Source organism: Rhineura floridana, chromosome 4 (genome assembly GCF_030035675.1).
Source record: "Rhineura floridana isolate rRhiFlo1 chromosome 4, rRhiFlo1.hap2, whole genome shotgun sequence".
NCBI classification, from domain to species: domain Eukaryota; kingdom Metazoa; phylum Chordata; class Lepidosauria; order Squamata; family Rhineuridae; genus Rhineura; species Rhineura floridana.
The window spans coordinates 187,048,830-187,066,148 of record NC_084483.1 but is presented as its reverse complement, the minus strand read 5'-3'; the positions used below and the strand labels follow the sequence as shown (position 1 = coordinate 187,066,148).

Genomic DNA, 17,319 nt, shown 5'->3' with positions numbered 1-17,319 from the left:
GTTGGGACCTGGCTTGGCCGTGCTATTTATATTCACCTGTCCTTCCCCAAAGATTACTATTTATTTATTTATTTGATTTATATCCCACCCTTCCTCCCAGTAGGAGCCCAGGGTGGCAAACAAAAGCACTAAAAATACTCTAAAACACCATAAGAACAGACTTTAAAATATATTACAACAAAACATCCTGAAAAACTTATTAAAACAAAATATCTGCTACAACTTCAGGGTGTCTCCTCCCCCCCCCAATTATAAAATCAGCTGGGTTGAATATTTGAGACCAGCATTATGAATTTCTGCTGGTTCAGTTTGCCTGGTTTCCCTTAAGTAACAGGTTCTTAACCCTTCCTCTACCGACATTTTCCCATGCAGATATCACCCCCCCCGGTAGGTATCACTTTTTCTTTCCATCTGGGCTCTGAAATCAGAAGTGAGCACAGGAGAAAACAGTATGGGAGGTGGATTTGCAGGCAAGAACCAATGGGTGGGATAAGCAACTGAACCTCCCGCCCACCAGTTGTCCACTCCAGGTTCTCTCTCCCATGCCCACCCTGAATTGTTCTTATCTCAGGAAATGTGTCCCTCTTAAAATGAAGCTGCTGACTGATTTCCATGGTGGAATTTTCGGAAACAGAGACAAATGCAGATTTCCCCCCCTCCTTTAGGGGAGTTTGGATCAGTCATGGAAGGGAATCTCAGCAATCCTGACGGAACTACCCAGAAAGTAGCTGTGAAAACTATGAAGTGTAAGTATCCACAGAGCTGGATAGGTCTGGAGTTGTTTGTTTCTAAGAAACATTCACCCACCCTTAGGGAGGGAGGGAGGAAGACGGTACCATGGCGCTTCTCTACGAAGAACGATAGGAAACCTTTTTGCTTTAAAAATCCAGCAAGTACGTGGAGAGTAAGAAGGCCCGCATATATCACCAGCAATGTGCACGAAAAAGATCCCTGTCCTGAGGTGCTTACAATATAAATTTGGCACAGAGGAGATAACAGGGAAGGATTGTGGTGAAACAGGAAGAATATATGGTCTGCTCAGTTCTACACATTTAGGTGTAGGATGTTCTTAGAAAAGGAAATGACTGTGGACTGATACTTGCTGTAGGGTGATCATGGCGCCATCTGCCTTCATTTCTATACTGAAGCAGCCCTTGCTGGGCACTTTTCTTTTCTCCTAGGTTTGTCTTCTCTATTTTTTTAAACACACTTGCTCTGACAAGGATGGGTGGGATTCTGACTGACATGAGGGCTAGCCAGTCAGTGCTGTCCTCAGCTTTGCTCTGAGAATGGAAGAGATAGCTTTTGTGAATGAAGACAAGAGCCAGCCCAACAGCACTGTGCAAGCCTGGCATCTGGTCAGACTGGAAAAAACCAACAAATTCCCCCTCAGCTCAATCTGGGAAGAAGACGGTACCTCTGTTGCAACTGCATATATATATATATATTAGGGTTGCCAGGTCGGAACCATCCAAAAACCTGAGAAAATGGGGCGGGCCCTAGTGATGTCACGGGGCGGGCCCTATTGATGTCACTGGGTGGGTCCTAGTGATGTCATGGGGCGGGCCCTAGTGACATCATTAAACACGATACATTGTATCAACCACAGTTGCTTGGGGCATACCATTCAAAAAAAAATTCTCTGGAGATTAAAATAGAAATCTTATCTAAAATAGGGTGTTCCTAGGTCCATCTGAAGTGACAAGGTCATTCTTTCTCACAAGCTTAGGGTGATGCAAAATGGAAATGGACTGCCTTCAAGTTGATCCCAGATAGGATCTTCATGGTGAGCAGTATTCAGACAGAGGTGGTTTACTATTGCCTTCCTCTGAGTCTGAGAGGCAGTGACTAGCCCAAGGTCACCCAGGGAGCTTCATGGCTGGGTGGGGATTCGAACCCTGGGCTCCCAGGTCACAGTCCAACACTTTTAGGGAACATTTAATCTAGCTTACTTGCTTCTGGCTTTACAAAGTACACAATGTCACCTACATATATTTTCAGGGGACTATTTATATACCATTTCATTGTTCTAAAATAATGCAGAGGTGTGTGTTCTCTCTCCCCCACCCCCCATTTAGGACTTGCCTCCTTAAAAGATAAAGAATATGCATATATGTGTATCACTTATGTTTCCTGCCAGTAGCATACTATCGTCATTATCTGTGGGCTCGTGCTGACTGGCCAACAAAGAGGAGTATCCACTGTCCTTCTTTCCATTGTCCATTTCACTAGCATTCCCAACATGCCTCCACAAAATTTGTTGTTTTTCTTTGTTATTATGTAGAGGTTTTCCTTCACTTTTGATGTCAACACTCTTGGGGCTTCCATAGTGCTGGTCACTATACAATAGCTTCTTTGATACTCTTTAGTGCAGTCTTTACAAAACTCCTTATTCTAATTAGCAATACAGAGCTGATCTTTTTTCTGTTCCAAATGGTTTTAACGGTGAAAGTCCACAGTGAACAGTGTGTCCTTTCCTGTCCACTTTGGAACCCGTTTCCTCGCTTTCGTGTTATGTCTGGCCCCGAGATCTCCCTCCCCTCCCCCGTCGCTTCTCCCTTTCTCTCTCCGCCCGCCCCCTTTCCCTGGTAATAACGACATGTATGCCCTCCTGCCCACATTCTAGCAACCAGGAATGTGCCAAGCACCGCAGCAGGCAGCTGCTGCCACCCACTCGCCTTGCCTTGCCTTGCCCTGCCTCCTCGCGCAATGCAACGGACCCCCACCCCAGAATCCTGCACCCCCTCCTCTTTCCCTTGGGGAAAAAGGGGTGAGCCGGCAAGGAAGTGGGCTCTCTTTCAGCCTCCCCACCTCAATTCAGGGCTCCCAAAGGCTCCCGGTCTCCTCTCCCCGCCCAGCCCCCGATCGGGGGGGGGCAAGGCTGGCATCGGCCGGCCTCCCTTCCCTTCCCCTCGCCTGCTGGTCCCCGGCCGGCCCGTGCGGTGTCTGGGGTGCGCGCCTCCGCTGCTGCGATGCAGCCACTTGCGGCTGTCAACCTCTCGCTCAGCCCCTCCCTGCCGATTGCAGCTCTCACACACTCACACGCACCCGCTGTCACACACACGGTGCCGGGAGGGAGCGCGGCGGCACAGTCAGGGCTCCCAAAGGCTCCCGGTCTCCTCTCCCCACCCGCCAAGCCCCTGATCGGGGGGGGCAAGGCTGGCATCGGCCAGCCTCCCTTCCCTTCCCCTCGCCTGCTGGTCCCCGGCCGGCCCGTGTGGTGCCTGGGGTGCGCGCCTCCGCCGCTGCGATGCAGCCACTTGCGGCTGTCAACCTCTTGCTCAGCCCCTCCCTGCAGATTGCAGCTCTCACACACTCACCCGCTCTCACACACACGGTGCCGGGAGGGAGCGCGGCGGCACAGTCAGGGCTCCCAAAGGCTCCCGGTCTCCTCTCCCTGCCCGCAAAGCCCCCGATCGGGGGGGGCAAGGCTGGCATCGGCCGGCCTCCCTTCCCTTCCCCTCGCCTGCTGGTCCCCGGCTGGCCCGTGCGGTGCCTGGGGTGCGCGCCTCCGCTGCTGCAATGCAGCCACTTGCGGCTGTCAACCTCTCGCTCAGCCCCTCCCTGCCGATTGCAGCTCTCACACACTCACACGCACCTGCTCTCACACACACGGTGCCGGGAGGGAGTGCGGCGGCACAGTCAGGGCTCCCAAAGGCTCCCGGTCTCCTCTCCCCACCCACCAAGCCCCCGATCGGGGGGGCAAGGCTGGCATCGGCCAGCCAGCCAGCAAGCTACCCACGCCACCCTCCCAGAGCATGCTGCTCGGAGAAGCTGCAGCTCCCGCTCGGACTGCCTCGCTCGGTGTGTGAGCACGCATGCACGCGCTGTGGCAGCTCCGGGCGTGAGTGTTCGCCTGCCAGCTTCGCCGAGTCCGGCTCCGTCTGTCTGACTGACAAGGGAAAGAGGAGGGGGTGCAGGATTCCGGGGTGGGGGTCCGTTGCATTGCGCGAGGGGGCAGGGCAAGGCAAGGCAAGGCAAGGCAAGGCAAGGTGAGTGGGTGGCAGCAGCTGCCTGCTGCGGCGCTTGGCACATTCCTGGTTGCTAGAATGTGGGCAGGAGGGCATACATGTCGTTATTACCAGGGAAAGGGGGCGGGCGGAGAGAGAAAGGGAGAAGCGACGGGGGAGGGGAGGGAGATCTCGGGGCCAGACATAACACGAAAGCGAGGAAACGGGTTCCAAAGTGGACAGGGTTAAATCAAGGCAGCCTCACCTTGAACAGTTTCCTGTGCATTTGGGCTCCGCTAGCCGAAGCAATTGGGGTCTCTGAATCCAGGCGAGAGTCGCTGCCTTCTCTCCACCGGGCGAGCCAGCTCTGCGGGTCTGCTAAGCTTGAGCTGCCACAGGAAAGAGTTCTTTTCCTTTCCGGAGCAGGAGAACTGCCTAAGGAGGAGCCAGCCCAGCCTGGCCTCCACAGCCACCGCCTCTTCACGCATGCGTGGCTGAGGGGGCCGCTACAAAGCCGGAGATCCACCAGTTTGACTGACATATGGCCGGAGGCCGGAGACGCCCCCATTTACCCTGAGACTCTGGCAGAAAACCGGAGACCTGGCAACCCTAATATATATACATATTTTCCTTAACTTTCAAATATACAGGCTTGTACTGTCCCAGGCAGCGGTCTCAGCCAGATAAGATTCTAGCCCTGGAAGGGTCGTAGACACAAGTTTGGGGTCTGCTAAAGCAAGCAAGGGTGAAGTCAAGCAAGCCTGAGTTCAGGTTCTGCTAAGGCAAGGTTTAAGCTGCATGGATAGTTCCATACATTGGAGGCTGGTGGCTCCATGTCAGTGGAGCAGTGGAATGAGCTCTGGGTTTTAGCCCAAACTTTCAAGAAGAAGCAGAAGCACCTTGGGACAGCGCCTTGAAAGTTTGGACTAAAGCCCAGAGCAGATTCCATTGCCCCACGGAGCCACCACTGGTTCCGTGTGAAGCACAAGCCGGAGAATGGTAGAAACAGAGCTTGGGAAGCTCATTTTACAAAGGAGCTAGTCCTAGTTCATGTTCCAACTGAACTCAGAAAACCTATCTTGAAATATTCAACTAAAACACCTAGTTGTGCCAAAAATATTGCTGAGGTAACAACTCTGGTTTTGATATACTATATGCATGCTAAGCTTTGCATAAACCCAAAGGGAAAAAATGGCTGTTTTTAAATTTCCACTTAAATGATCTTCTTCCACCTAAATTACCGCCAGGGACAGTCTGTTCCTTTCATAGTTACTTAGGCAAAAGGTTGTTTACTATTTTTGTAAAAAGGAAGTGATATTACCTTTCTTAATAAGAACTTTTTTTTTTTAGTGGACAATTTTTCCCAGCGAGAAATTGAAGAGTTCCTCAGAGAAGCAGCTTGCATGAAAGATTTTGATCATCCAAATGTCATCAAACTTCTTGGTATGTCAATCAGCAAGTGGCAGTTGTTAGGGGCAACTTTTCATTCATAATACAGTCAAGGGCCATTATCTCTGCTGAGGCCTATGTAGCAACTCTCTTGTCTTGTAAATGTTTCTTTCTGCATACAAATTACCCTGAGAAAAAGTTTGATGCAAGACAAATGCATGGATGATAAGACTATCAGTGGCTAGTAGTCATAATGGCTGTGCACTATCTCCAGTATCAGAGGTGCCATGCCTCTGAATACCAGTTGCTGGGAAATACAAACACAGCTATTGTGCTCATATCCTTTTTGTGGGCTTCCTCGAGGCATCTGGCTGGCCGCTGTGGGAGGCAGGATGCTAGACTAGATGGTCCATTGGTCTGATCCACAGTGGATCTTCTTATATTGTTATCATCTAGAAACAGGAAGAAATCAAAGGGTATGATGACATCTGTATCTCAGAAAGTAAGCAGAACATCATGGTAGTATTCATATTGGCAATTTACTGCTAATTTATTTCTGAAACTGCCCAGACTTTCACCGTGGTAGCTTAGTAATTAATCTGATAAGGTGGAGCTGCAACATAATGTTGCAGTGCATCCTTGCTTCTGTTAGGTCCAAACCCAACACGTGAGCCATCACTGTCTTTCTCAGCTCGCAAACACCCGGGAAGGTGCGGAGTTGAGCGCAATTATCCACTGCCAGAGGCTATAATAATAATACACACACGCAATATTTACCTTTGCAAAGGGGACCCAGTGCCTTCAAGCAAGATGCTTTTCAGAAGTGGGAACCCCGTTTATTGAAAGAACAGAGAGTTTCCCCAAAGATAATAAAACTGGGGAGTTTATGCGTCACTACATTCAAGAAAACTGCTAGTCATTGTAATATCAAAACATTAGAAATGGGGTGCTTGAGATAAGAAAGCTCTCAGACATTCGGGTTTCTACTAGACAAAGTAACAGTATAGATAGGAGGAAAGGGGTGCTTTAGAATAACAAAGAAAATCTTGGTTTCTTCTTAGCTAGGGGTTTGCATAAGTATGCGACCTTGAGATAAGCAGTGCAGTCAGGAGAGAACACAGAAACAGATAATGTGGGAGGAATAACTACAGGCAGAGCCATTAAATCAGAAAGATCACTCAAGTTACACTTTACACTTGTAGGGATATGCGTGTCAAGGCCTATAAGCATATGAATCAAATACAAGAATGCTTTCGTGATACTACATGGCAACTTTATATGGGCCACTTTACTACTATGCATATAGATGCAGGGAGGGAAATGAAATCCAGCTGAAATAGGCTTTTATTAATCAAGAGCCACTGGAAGGTCACAAGTCAGGTCACAGGGAAATAAACCGATATTAAAATTATATCAAGTCCAACTTAATTTTTATCCTAACACTTCCCAACAGGTTTTCAACCTGCCCAACATGCTCTCCTCCAGGATACGCTAATAAGCTGCACAAAGGTGAAGCAGAGCATTATGCTCCCCCTTCCATCATATTTTCACAAAACAGTGTGCAAGCTTTCGAGTTCTCTAGAATTCTTCATCAGGCTAGATGGTAAATAGAGCAAGCAGGAGGGGGGAAATGGCTGTGCCACCTGAATCTGCATCTGGTAAGAGAGGTTTTTTAATGGAGCGTGGGAGGAAGTAGCAAACATTCAAATGAGGGTATTTGAAGATTGTGCAAAAGCCTAGTGGGTTTCAGATTGGTTTCAGATTGTGCAAAAGCCTAGTGGGAAGGAGAAATATATAACGGCTGATTCCCCATCTCTGGAAATACAAAGAACAGTTGTCACCCTAGTTTGTTTCTATCCTTAGACGAAAACACATAGGCTCCTTGGTAGGCGAAAAATAAGGATAAAGAGAAACTTAGGTAGCCTTTATACCGACAAAGGTGGAGAGTAAGTTTAGGTGGTGATACGCAAGTAGATTCAGGACAAACAAAAGCTCACAGAATGCATAATTAACTTATGGAATTTCTTGCCTTGAGATACAGTGATGACCAAGGGGATTAGACAAGTTTGTGGATGAAAAGTCTATCAAAGCTGTAATAGCTAAATAGAACCTCTATAGTCAGAAGCTATATACCACAAGCACAGAAGAGCTCTGTCCTTCCTCGCTAGTGGACTTTCTGCAAGCATCTGGCTGGCCACTGTGTGGATCAGCATGGTGGACTAGGTGTATGTTTTGATCTATGTGCATCAAATCTTGCTTTAAGGTCTTTATGGTGAAGTTCTACTGTACCAATCCCTACTTCATGATTTCCAGTGCACTGTTATTGAATGAAAGTGTGCTGTACTGATTTCTTTTCATCCTTTCTAGGTGTGTGTATAGAACCAAGTTCTCAGCAGGTTCCCAAGCCCATGGTAATCCTCCCATTCATGAAATACGGAGATTTGCATAGCTTCCTCCTTCGCTCAAGGCTTGGAATGGGCCCACAGGTAATCAACAACTCGGGAGAAAATTGCCCTGTAGTAGAACAGAAGATTGGAAAGCTGGATAGAAATGTGATAACAGAACCTTTTATTGACATCTTCCTCAGAGTAGAGAGAGAGAGAGAACAAAAACCTGCTTAATTCTCTTAAGAAACAAGGAGGTCCCCATCCACCAGTGGGCCCATACCGAATGTAGGGAAACATTTAGAGGCTAGAGCTGAATCCTGCTATGTCATTCCCATGTATTTTAGTATCTCCTTTCTGCAGCCGAGAAAACAAAATCAAAGGCATGCTGTGCAGCTCACAAAGGGGAACTGTTGAACTGTTCTGGAGGATTATTGGCATGGCAAATACAAATTGACTGTAGTTCCACATAAAAGGGGGTTAAACAAATGAAGATCTTTAACTGATACACAACCCAATTCTATGCATGCTTACTCCAGAAGTCCCACTGTTCAGTGGAGCTTATTCCCAAGAAAGTTTGCATAGGCTGCCATTCTGAATATCTCAGTTAGTCACCTGCCCATAGTTATGCAGCAGCAGCAGCAACACAGCAGAGTCACACCGGAATGCCATATTCTATAAAGCATCCTTCCCCAAACTTGGGTCCCCAGATGATGTTGGACTGCAACTGCCATCATCCCCAGTGAGCATAACCAGTTGTCAAGGATGATGGGAGTTGTAGTCCACAATATCTGGGGACCTAGGACTGGAGAAGGCTTTATAAAGACTCTGAAGACTTCTTTAGAGGCCCAGGAACCAAATCCACTAACTGGAGGGATACTGTCTGGCAATCTACAGCAGGTGTGGGGAACCTTTGGCCCTCCAGATGTTGGTGAACTACAACTCTTATCAGCCCCACCAAGCATAGCCAATGGCCAGGGGTGATGGAAATTGAAGTTCAGCAAAATCTGGAGGGCCAGAGGTTCCCCACACCTGATCCAGAGGCAAGAGAGATGCATGAAGGGATTAGTGGTTGTAACCAGGAATACTGTGGGGGATAGAAGTAGATGGGCCAATGAACCTCCACCCACCTCTTGTTATGGTCTTGGGTTGATGGATAAAGGATAAAAGGATGTTGTACAGTGGAACTAAGTAAAGACGTATGCCTGGCAGAATAAGTATTAGGATCAGTCCGCAATGTCACTTCATTTGGAATGGGCTGGGACTGCATTCTTGTGTGCTTCAGCTGCACTGCTGTTTCCTGACCTTTGAGTGTTGTTCAGTTGTGCTGCACTCAGCGAGTTATGGGCTCCTACTGGGAGGAAGGGCGGGATATAAATCTGATTGATTGATTGATTGATTGATTAAAGGCCACAATCTTGACAGTCAGAAGGGAACCTGATGTCTGTTCAAAGCCCACTAATGTTAAGAGTCTGATTTTCAAGATATATGACAGCTTTCTGGACAATTATACCTATAACTGAAACAGGCTGTGGTCCTTCTTGTTAGTGTCATGCATGGATGGACTGTCATTCTGGTTCTAGTCTAGAACAGTAGATAAAGGCTTTAATTGTTCTGCAAACAATGCCTCTGGAAGACATGGCTGTCCTTCATTTTATGGCGAAAGCAGTTCTGTTGTTTTGATCGGTTATTCCCACAAAGGAGCCCTATTAAAAAAGGACAACACAGTGAAGAGTGTTTCAGCAGCAAGGAAATCATCGAGTTAGTTGATGATGTTCCTTTTTGTGATAAACTGGAATTACTCGATTTTATTTCTCATATTTGTTTCACTAAAGAAAAATAAAAAGAAATAAAAGCCTGCTATAAACAAATGATGGTTTTGTTGACCGGCTACAAACAATGAAGTTGTTCATGGCTGAGCATATGAATCTCCATGACCAGTGAATGAGTGGAAATTTAAACAGTGACTTTGCATGTAATTGGGAACCATCAAAGAGAGGCTTATTCTGCTTGCCATTGTTCCAGATTGGGAAATGGACTACATTTTCCCTTTTTTAAAAGAAGCAGGGTGCATTCATTTTATCATTAATTAGAGCCCAGCTATGAAGGGCTGAGCAGTTTTGATTCAGCATCAGGAGTTTTCTGGGGAAGACATTTTTCTGTTGTACAGGAAAACCCAAGATATACGCTGTTGTCAGTTCATCAAGATATCTGATAGATAAGCAACTAAGAAACTTGACGCTGGCTGGGGCTGTTAGAAATTGGACTCCAGAAATATCTGGAGCTGCACTCCATCCTAGGGAATTGTTAGGGGAATGTGCTTTAATTGATTGGGTTTTCTCCTTCAGTGCTATCAGTCCTGTTTGCACTCGCTTTAAATGTCTGACTAAAGATGTAGGAGGTTTATTATGTTTCACTATGGTTGTTATCGTTGTTTTTTGTTAACCATATGATGACTATATCACAACTTTTGACTTCTTCTCTTCCCAGAATGTACCTCTGCAGACGTTATTGAAGTTTATGATCCATATCGCTCTAGGAATGGAATACCTTAGTAACAGACATTTCCTCCACAGAGACTTGGCTGCTCGAAACTGCATGTGAGTTTCTACACTTCCCTCTTCAACTTAGAATAAAACAGTCCAGCTTCATCATCTGTCTGTTTGCAGCTCTGGAAAGAGAAATAAAATAATAATAATAATAATAATAAATTTTATTTGTTAGTCGCCCATCTGTCCGAATTAACGGACACTCTGGGCGACTTACAACAATATAAAATACAATATAAAACACATACAATAGCAGTCACAACATTAACATCAATTCATCTAAAACCATCCCTTCAATAATACAGTATAAGAACCTAGCCCACCCCAGAGATCCCATAGGCCTGCCTGAATAGCCAGGTCTTTAAGGCTCGGCGAAAAGCCATCAGGGAGGAGGCATGTCGGAGGTCAAAAGGAAGCAAGTTCCAGAGGGTGGGGGCCACGATCGAAAAAGCCCTCTCTCTGGTCCGCACCAGCCTAGCTGTTTTCACTGGTGGGACCGAGAGAAGGTCTTGTGAGGCTGATCTTGTTTGGCGGCATATTTGGTGATACTGGAGGCGTTCCTTCAGATAAACTGGGCCAAAACCGTATAGGGTTTTAAAGGTCAACACCAACACCTTGAATTGGGCCCGGTACACAACTGGCAACCAGTGTAGCTCCATCAACACTGGGGTGACATGGTCCCGGCGACGGCTCTGCTTTATTAAGTCTTTGTAAATCTTGCTCAGAGTTTGCGAAACTATTTTTCTAATCTTTTCTTTCAAAATGTTGAACATTGTTTGGAGGAGGTGATGCACACATTCGAAACAATTATGTCTTGGGACTGTACCACTTCAGATTGCAGGTGGGGGGGTTTCATATTTGAATGTTCCTTCTGAGGCAAAAGACTTCCTGCGCTTAGAAAACGAACACATTATTTTGGTCCAGACTTTTCCCTGATGTGCAAATTTTCTATAGGCTGGTCTGGGTGTACAGTTGCAGAACCCAGATCTGAGGATTTGGGTTGCTACCAAACTGATGATGGTGGTAGGTGGGTTATGATTATGGCCCCATCTGCACTATACATTTAAGGCAGTATTACACCACAGTCATGGCTTTCCCCCAAAGAATCTTGGGAACTTGGGTGCCGTGAGTTGTTGGGAGACCACTCTTCCCCTCACACACCTACAATTTCCAGAGTGTTTTTAATAATAGTCCCTCTTCCCAGGGAACTCTGGGAATTGTAGCTCTGGGAGAGCAATAGGTGTCTTCTAACAACTCTCAGCCGCCTTAACAAATAACAATTGCCAGGATTCTTTGAGGAAGCCATGACTTTTTAAAGTGGCATGATATGACATTAAATGTATAGTGCAGATGGGGCCTTAGAGAGGTAAAGATTGCTTTCCTCTCCTTTAACCTCTTTCCTCTAAATGACTGCAAACCTTGCCTTGACGGAAATAGCTGAAGAAATGGAAAAGATATAGAATCATAGAATAGTAGAGTTGGAAGGGGCCTATAAGGCCATCAAGTCCAACCCCCTGCTCAATGCAGGAATCCAAATCAAAGCATTCCTGACAGATGGCTGTCCAGCTGCCTCTTGAATGCCTCCAGTGTCAGAGAGCCGACTACCTCTCTAGGTAACTGGTTCCATTGTCGTATGTCTCTAACAGTTAGGAAGTTTTTCCTGATGTCCAGTCGAAATCTGGCTTCCTGCAACTTGAGCCCATTATTCCGTGTCCTGTACTCTGGGACGATCGAGAAGAGTTTCCGGCCCTCCTCTATGTGACAACCTTTCATGTACTTGAAGAGTGCTATCATATCTCCCCTCAGTCTTCTCTTCTCCAGGCTAAACATGCCCAGTTCTTTCAGTCTCTCATCATAGGGCTTTGTTTCCAGTACCCTGATCATCTTTGTTGCCCTCCTCTGAACCCGTTTCAGTTTGCATCCTTCTTGAAGTGCGGAGACCACACCTGGACGCAGTATTCAAGATGAGGCCTAACCAATGCTGAATAGAGGGGAACTAGTACTTCACGCGATTTGGAAACTATACTTCTGTTAAAGCAGCCTAGTTGCGGACCAGCTCCAGACACTCTTGGATGAGACCGATTATCTGGATCCATTTCAATGGGGTTTCAGGCCCGGTTTTGGCACGGAGACGGCCTTGGTCGCCCTGTATGATGACTTATGTCGGGAGAAAGACAGGGGGAGTGTAACTCTGTTGATTCTCCTTGATCTCTCAGCGGCTTTTGATACCATTGACCATGGTATTCTTCTGGGAAGACTTGCGGATTTGGGAGTTGGAGGTACTGCTTGGCGGTGGTTCTGCTCCTATTTGGCGGGTCGTTTCCAGAAGGTAGTGCTTGGGGAGCATTGCTTGGCACCCTGGGCTCTCCAATATGGAGTTCCGCAGGGGTCAGTTCTGTCCCCCATGCTCTTTAACATCTACATGAAGCCGCTGGGTGCTGTCATCAGGAGTTTTGGAGTGCGTTGTCACCAGTATGCTGATGACACGCAGCTCTACTTCTCCTTTTCATCTTCATCAGGTGAGGCTGTCAAGGTGCTGAACCGATGCCTGGCTGCGATAATGGACTGGATGAGAGCGAATAAATTGAAGCTCAATCCAGACAAGACTGAGATGCTGTTAGTAGGTGGTTCCCCTGACCGGATGGTGGATGTACAACCTGTCCTGGATGGGGTTGCACTCCCCCTGAAGGAGCAGGTTCGTAGTCTGGGAGTTCTTTTAGATCCATCCCTGTCACTGGAGGCTCAGGTAGCCTCGGTGGCACGGTGTGGGTTCTACCAGCTTCGGTTGGTGGCCCAGCTACGCCACTATCTGGACAGGGAAAACCTTGCTTCAGTTGTCCATGCTCTGGTAACCTCTAAATTAGACTACTGCAATGCACTCTACGTGGGGCTGCCCTTGAAGACAGTTCGGAAACTGCAGCTCGTGCAAAATGCGGCGGCCAGACTGATAACTGGGACCGGGCGGTCCGAACATATAACACCGATTCTGGCCCGCCTGCACTGGTTGCCTATATGTTTCCGGGCTCGATTCAAGGTGCTGGTTTTAACCTATAAAGCCTTGTACGGCATGGGACCACAATACCTGATGGAACGCCTCTCCCGATATGAACCTACCCGCACACTGCGCTCAACATCGAAGGCCCTCCTCCGGGTGCCTACTCAGAAAGAAGCCCGGAAGGTGACAGCAAGAAAAAGGGCCTTCTCAGTGGTGGCTCCCGAACTATGGAATATTCTTCCTGATGAGATACGCCTGGCGCCAACATTATTATCTTTTCGGCGTCAGATAAAAACCTTCCTCTTCTCCCAGGCATTTTCAGCATTTTAGTAGTATTTAATATGCATTTTAGTGTGTGTTTAATTATGTTTTAATTCTTGATATTTTAACTTATTTTTAAACTGCTTAATATGAGGTTTTAATTGTATGTCAGATGTTTTTTACCTGTTGTAAACCGCCCAGAGAGCTTCGGCTATGGGGCGGTATATAAATTGAATTAATAAATAAATAAATATAAATATAATATAGCATTTGCCTTTTTTGCAGCCACATCCCACTGTTGGCTCATATTCAGCTTGTGATCAATGACAGAAGACTGAGGGGAGATATGACAGCACCTTTCAAGTACATGAAAGGTTGTCACATAGAGGAGGGCCGGAATCTCTTCTCAATCGTCCCAGAGTGCAGGAAAAAGAATAATGGGCTCAAGTTGTGGGAAGCCAGATTTTGACTGGACATCAGGAAAAACTTCCTAACTGTTAGAGCCATACAACAATGGAACCAATTACCTAGAGAGGTACTGGGCTCTCTGACACTGGAGGCATTCAAGAGGCAGCTGGACAGCTATCTGTCGGGAATGCTTTGATTTGGATTTCTGCATTGAGCAGGGGGCTGGACTCTATGGCCTTGTAGGCCCCTTCCAACTCTACTATTCTATGATTAAATGTGTACATTGATAGGCATTATGCCAGGAAACATCCCATCAGTGCAAATTATCATTCTGGAACGGTTCAAGGTGCATCAAAGCTATACAATTAAAAGCCAATTGTAACTCTTAAGAGCTTTCCCAGGGACTGAGGTTCTGTGAAGGCACTGAGAACATTTAGAAATCCCTGATCTCTTAACAAGTCTTTGTCGTCCCAGCGTTCTCTGCCGAAAGACCATGTGTATTTCAAAGCTAGGCAACTGCACCTTTGTTTTTCCCAGTGTCATGTCCATAATGTAATTTTACATCTTTGAGTAGGTTTTTGTCTTTTTCAAACATATTTGTATTAATATTGTGCCTTAAATCAATCAACAGGTTACGGGATGACATGACTGTGTGTGTGGCAGACTTCGGTTTATCCAAGAAGATTTACAGTGGGGATTACTACCGGCAAGGGCGCATCGCAAAGATGCCCGTGAAGTGGATTGCAATAGAAAGTCTTGCCGATCGAGTCTACACAACAAAAAGCGATGTGGTGTGTAAATAGGGATTGGAGAGAAATTCAGTTTGGTTTGCGTTTTAATGCAAGCCTGATTAATTCAGATTTCCTGAAACAATATGCAAATGGAAACACAGCAATTCTTTGAAATTTGCACTTTTCCGAATTTTGCAATGCAGTTCTGCAACCAAAAAAAGTGTACAAAATGTCTACTTTAGGTGAAAGTGTGGATAAAAATGTACATATTGGTGGAAATAACATACGCAAACATGTTATGGGAAATTAGTCCCTAAATGTGTATAGATATATTAGGAGAAATGTACCCTAAAACTTGCAAGCTGATATTTTGGAATTCAGAAATGTGGTGAACTGAATTTAAGGTTGAAAAAATGACTTCACATTAATTTGAATTTAAAAGGTAGCCCAGAATGCACAAAAGGTTTTGTGCACTAAAGAGAGTAGAGAAGTCCTTAAAGCTGGAGAACTCTGCATGTGCATTGGAGCCCCTACACCTTGAGAAATTGCTAGACTGAGGCACATGTGATTCAAAATATAGGTGCTTTTATCTTTAAACCACTACTCTTCAACCTTGGGTCCACAGATGTTGATGGACTACAACTCCCATCATCCCTGACCATTGACCATGCTGTTTGGGGATGATGGGAGTTGTAGTCCAACAAACTCTAAACTGTATGAATGTATTAAGCTACTATGCGTTGAGTCAGACCATTCATCCATCTAGCAGCCCAGTACTATATTCTGACTGGTACTGGCTTTCCAAGATCTCAGACGGAGAGGTCTTTTCCAATCCTGTTGCCTGAAGATCTGGACTGAATCTGGTGCCTTACACATCCAAAGCGTGTAATCTACCACAGAGTTATGGCCCTACCATCAAGGGAAAAAACTAGTAAAGATCACATGCCAAAATGTAGATATCTGTGTCAGTTTTTAGACTTGCCTTTACAACTAGTTCTGATGCAGCAGAACCATACATAATGAATTTGACAACACCAACAAAAACACTATTCCCCCCCCCAAGTCTTGCAAGTTACACTACAATAATATCAAATGCTTTGGGAACTCAATATCACAAACACGATTTTTCAAGCAATATACGAGGAAGCACAGACCAATCCTTTGCATGTCTACTTGGGACATAAATCTCACTGAGTTCCATGGGACTTATTCCCAGATAAATGTCTTTAGGATTGCAGCCTTAGGAAATTATCTTTCCTAGTTAATTAATTCAGACTTTTTGCAATGCCTTTTAAAAGTATGTTTGTCTCTTTGTTCCGTGTAGTGGGCTTTTGGTGTCACAATGTGGGAGATAGCGACGCGAGGAATGACTCCGTACCCAGGAGTGCAGAACCATGAAATCTATGACTACCTCCTTCACGGGCATAGGCTGAAGCAGCCAGAAGACTGTTTAGATGAGTTGTAAGTATTTTATCTCACTGTGATAGCTATGCATAGGAGGTAACCTCCAGTGTGGATTACTGTAATGCACTCCATGTGGTGTTGCCCTTGAGGCTGGTCCAGAAGCTGCAGCTCATGCAAAACACAGCGGTGCAACTGCTTACTGGGGCAGAATATCATCAGCATGTTACTCCACTGCTAACAGAATTGCACTGGCTGCCATTTAGCTGCCTGGCTAAATTCAAGGTGCTGGTTTTAGTATATAAAGCCCTATACAGCTTGGAACCAGGATACCTGAAAGATCATCTCACCCCTTATATTCTCAGTTGATCACTGTGCTCTGCAGGTGAGGGCCTCCTGCAGATACCATCTTATCAGGAAGTCTGTTCAGAACAACATAGGAAGCGGACCTTTAGTGTAGTGGCATATACCCTGTGGAATTCCCTCCCCTTAAATATTAGACAGGCACAGTCTCTTATATTTTTGGTGTCTACTGCCTTGTACTGATACAGCATCCACACCATACACTTAAAGCACATTTAAAATGTGTGGCTGCCCCCAAAGAATCCTGGGATTTGTCATTGGTTAAGGGTGCTGGGAATTATAGCTCTGTGGCTGGTAAACAACAGTTTCCAGGATTCTTTGGAGGAAGCCATGTGCTTTAAACGTGTGGTGTGGATGTGGCCTGAGTCAAACCATTGGTCCAGTGTAGTATTATCTATACTAACTAGCAGTGGCTCTTCAGAGTTTCAGACAGGAGTTTCTCCCAGCTCCACCTGGAGAAGCTGGGGATTGAACCTGGTACCTTCTGCATGCAAAGCAGATACTCTGCCACTGAGCTATGAGCCTTCCCTGTCATTTGACTGAGATTTTTCAATACAGCGGAACTCCATGACTTACTCAAGACAATTGCTAGTACTGCAGTCTGCCAGCTTGGGAAGCTGGAAGCTGTGAGGTCTGTTTCTTTGCATCCTATATCTTTTGCGTGGCCCCCCCCTGCCTCTCAATTTCCAGCATTTGTAGATGCTCTTTCTGCATCAAACTGTCTGCTTCTGAGTCTCTTTTATTATATGCCTTATATAAGCATTTTGTCCTATTTTTGACCACCTGGTCCTCAGAATACAATTTAATTACTTCTCATCCTCTGTACTCCTCCCCCCCCCGGTTCCCATTTTCTTAGCCTTCATTATGGGACATGGTTCTGGCTTTGCC

At 46.1% G+C, this 17,319-nt stretch overlaps 1 protein-coding gene across 3 annotated transcripts in view; it reads left to right on the top strand.

The window, feature by feature from the left end:
- Positions 1–17,319, top strand: part of MERTK (MER proto-oncogene, tyrosine kinase) — an 83,016-nt gene that overhangs the window by 62,869 nt on the left and 2,828 nt on the right. For all 3 annotated transcript variants that reach the window (XM_061625526.1, XM_061625525.1, XM_061625528.1), the window contains exons 13-18: positions 666–746; positions 5,301–5,393; positions 7,707–7,825; positions 10,214–10,323; positions 14,568–14,727; positions 15,992–16,128. In XM_061625526.1, the coding sequence (XP_061481510.1) occupies positions 666–746; positions 5,301–5,393; positions 7,707–7,825; positions 10,214–10,323; positions 14,568–14,727; positions 15,992–16,128 (700 nt within the window). The remainder of the gene's footprint in view (positions 1–665; positions 747–5,300; positions 5,394–7,706; positions 7,826–10,213; positions 10,324–14,567; positions 14,728–15,991; positions 16,129–17,319) is intronic.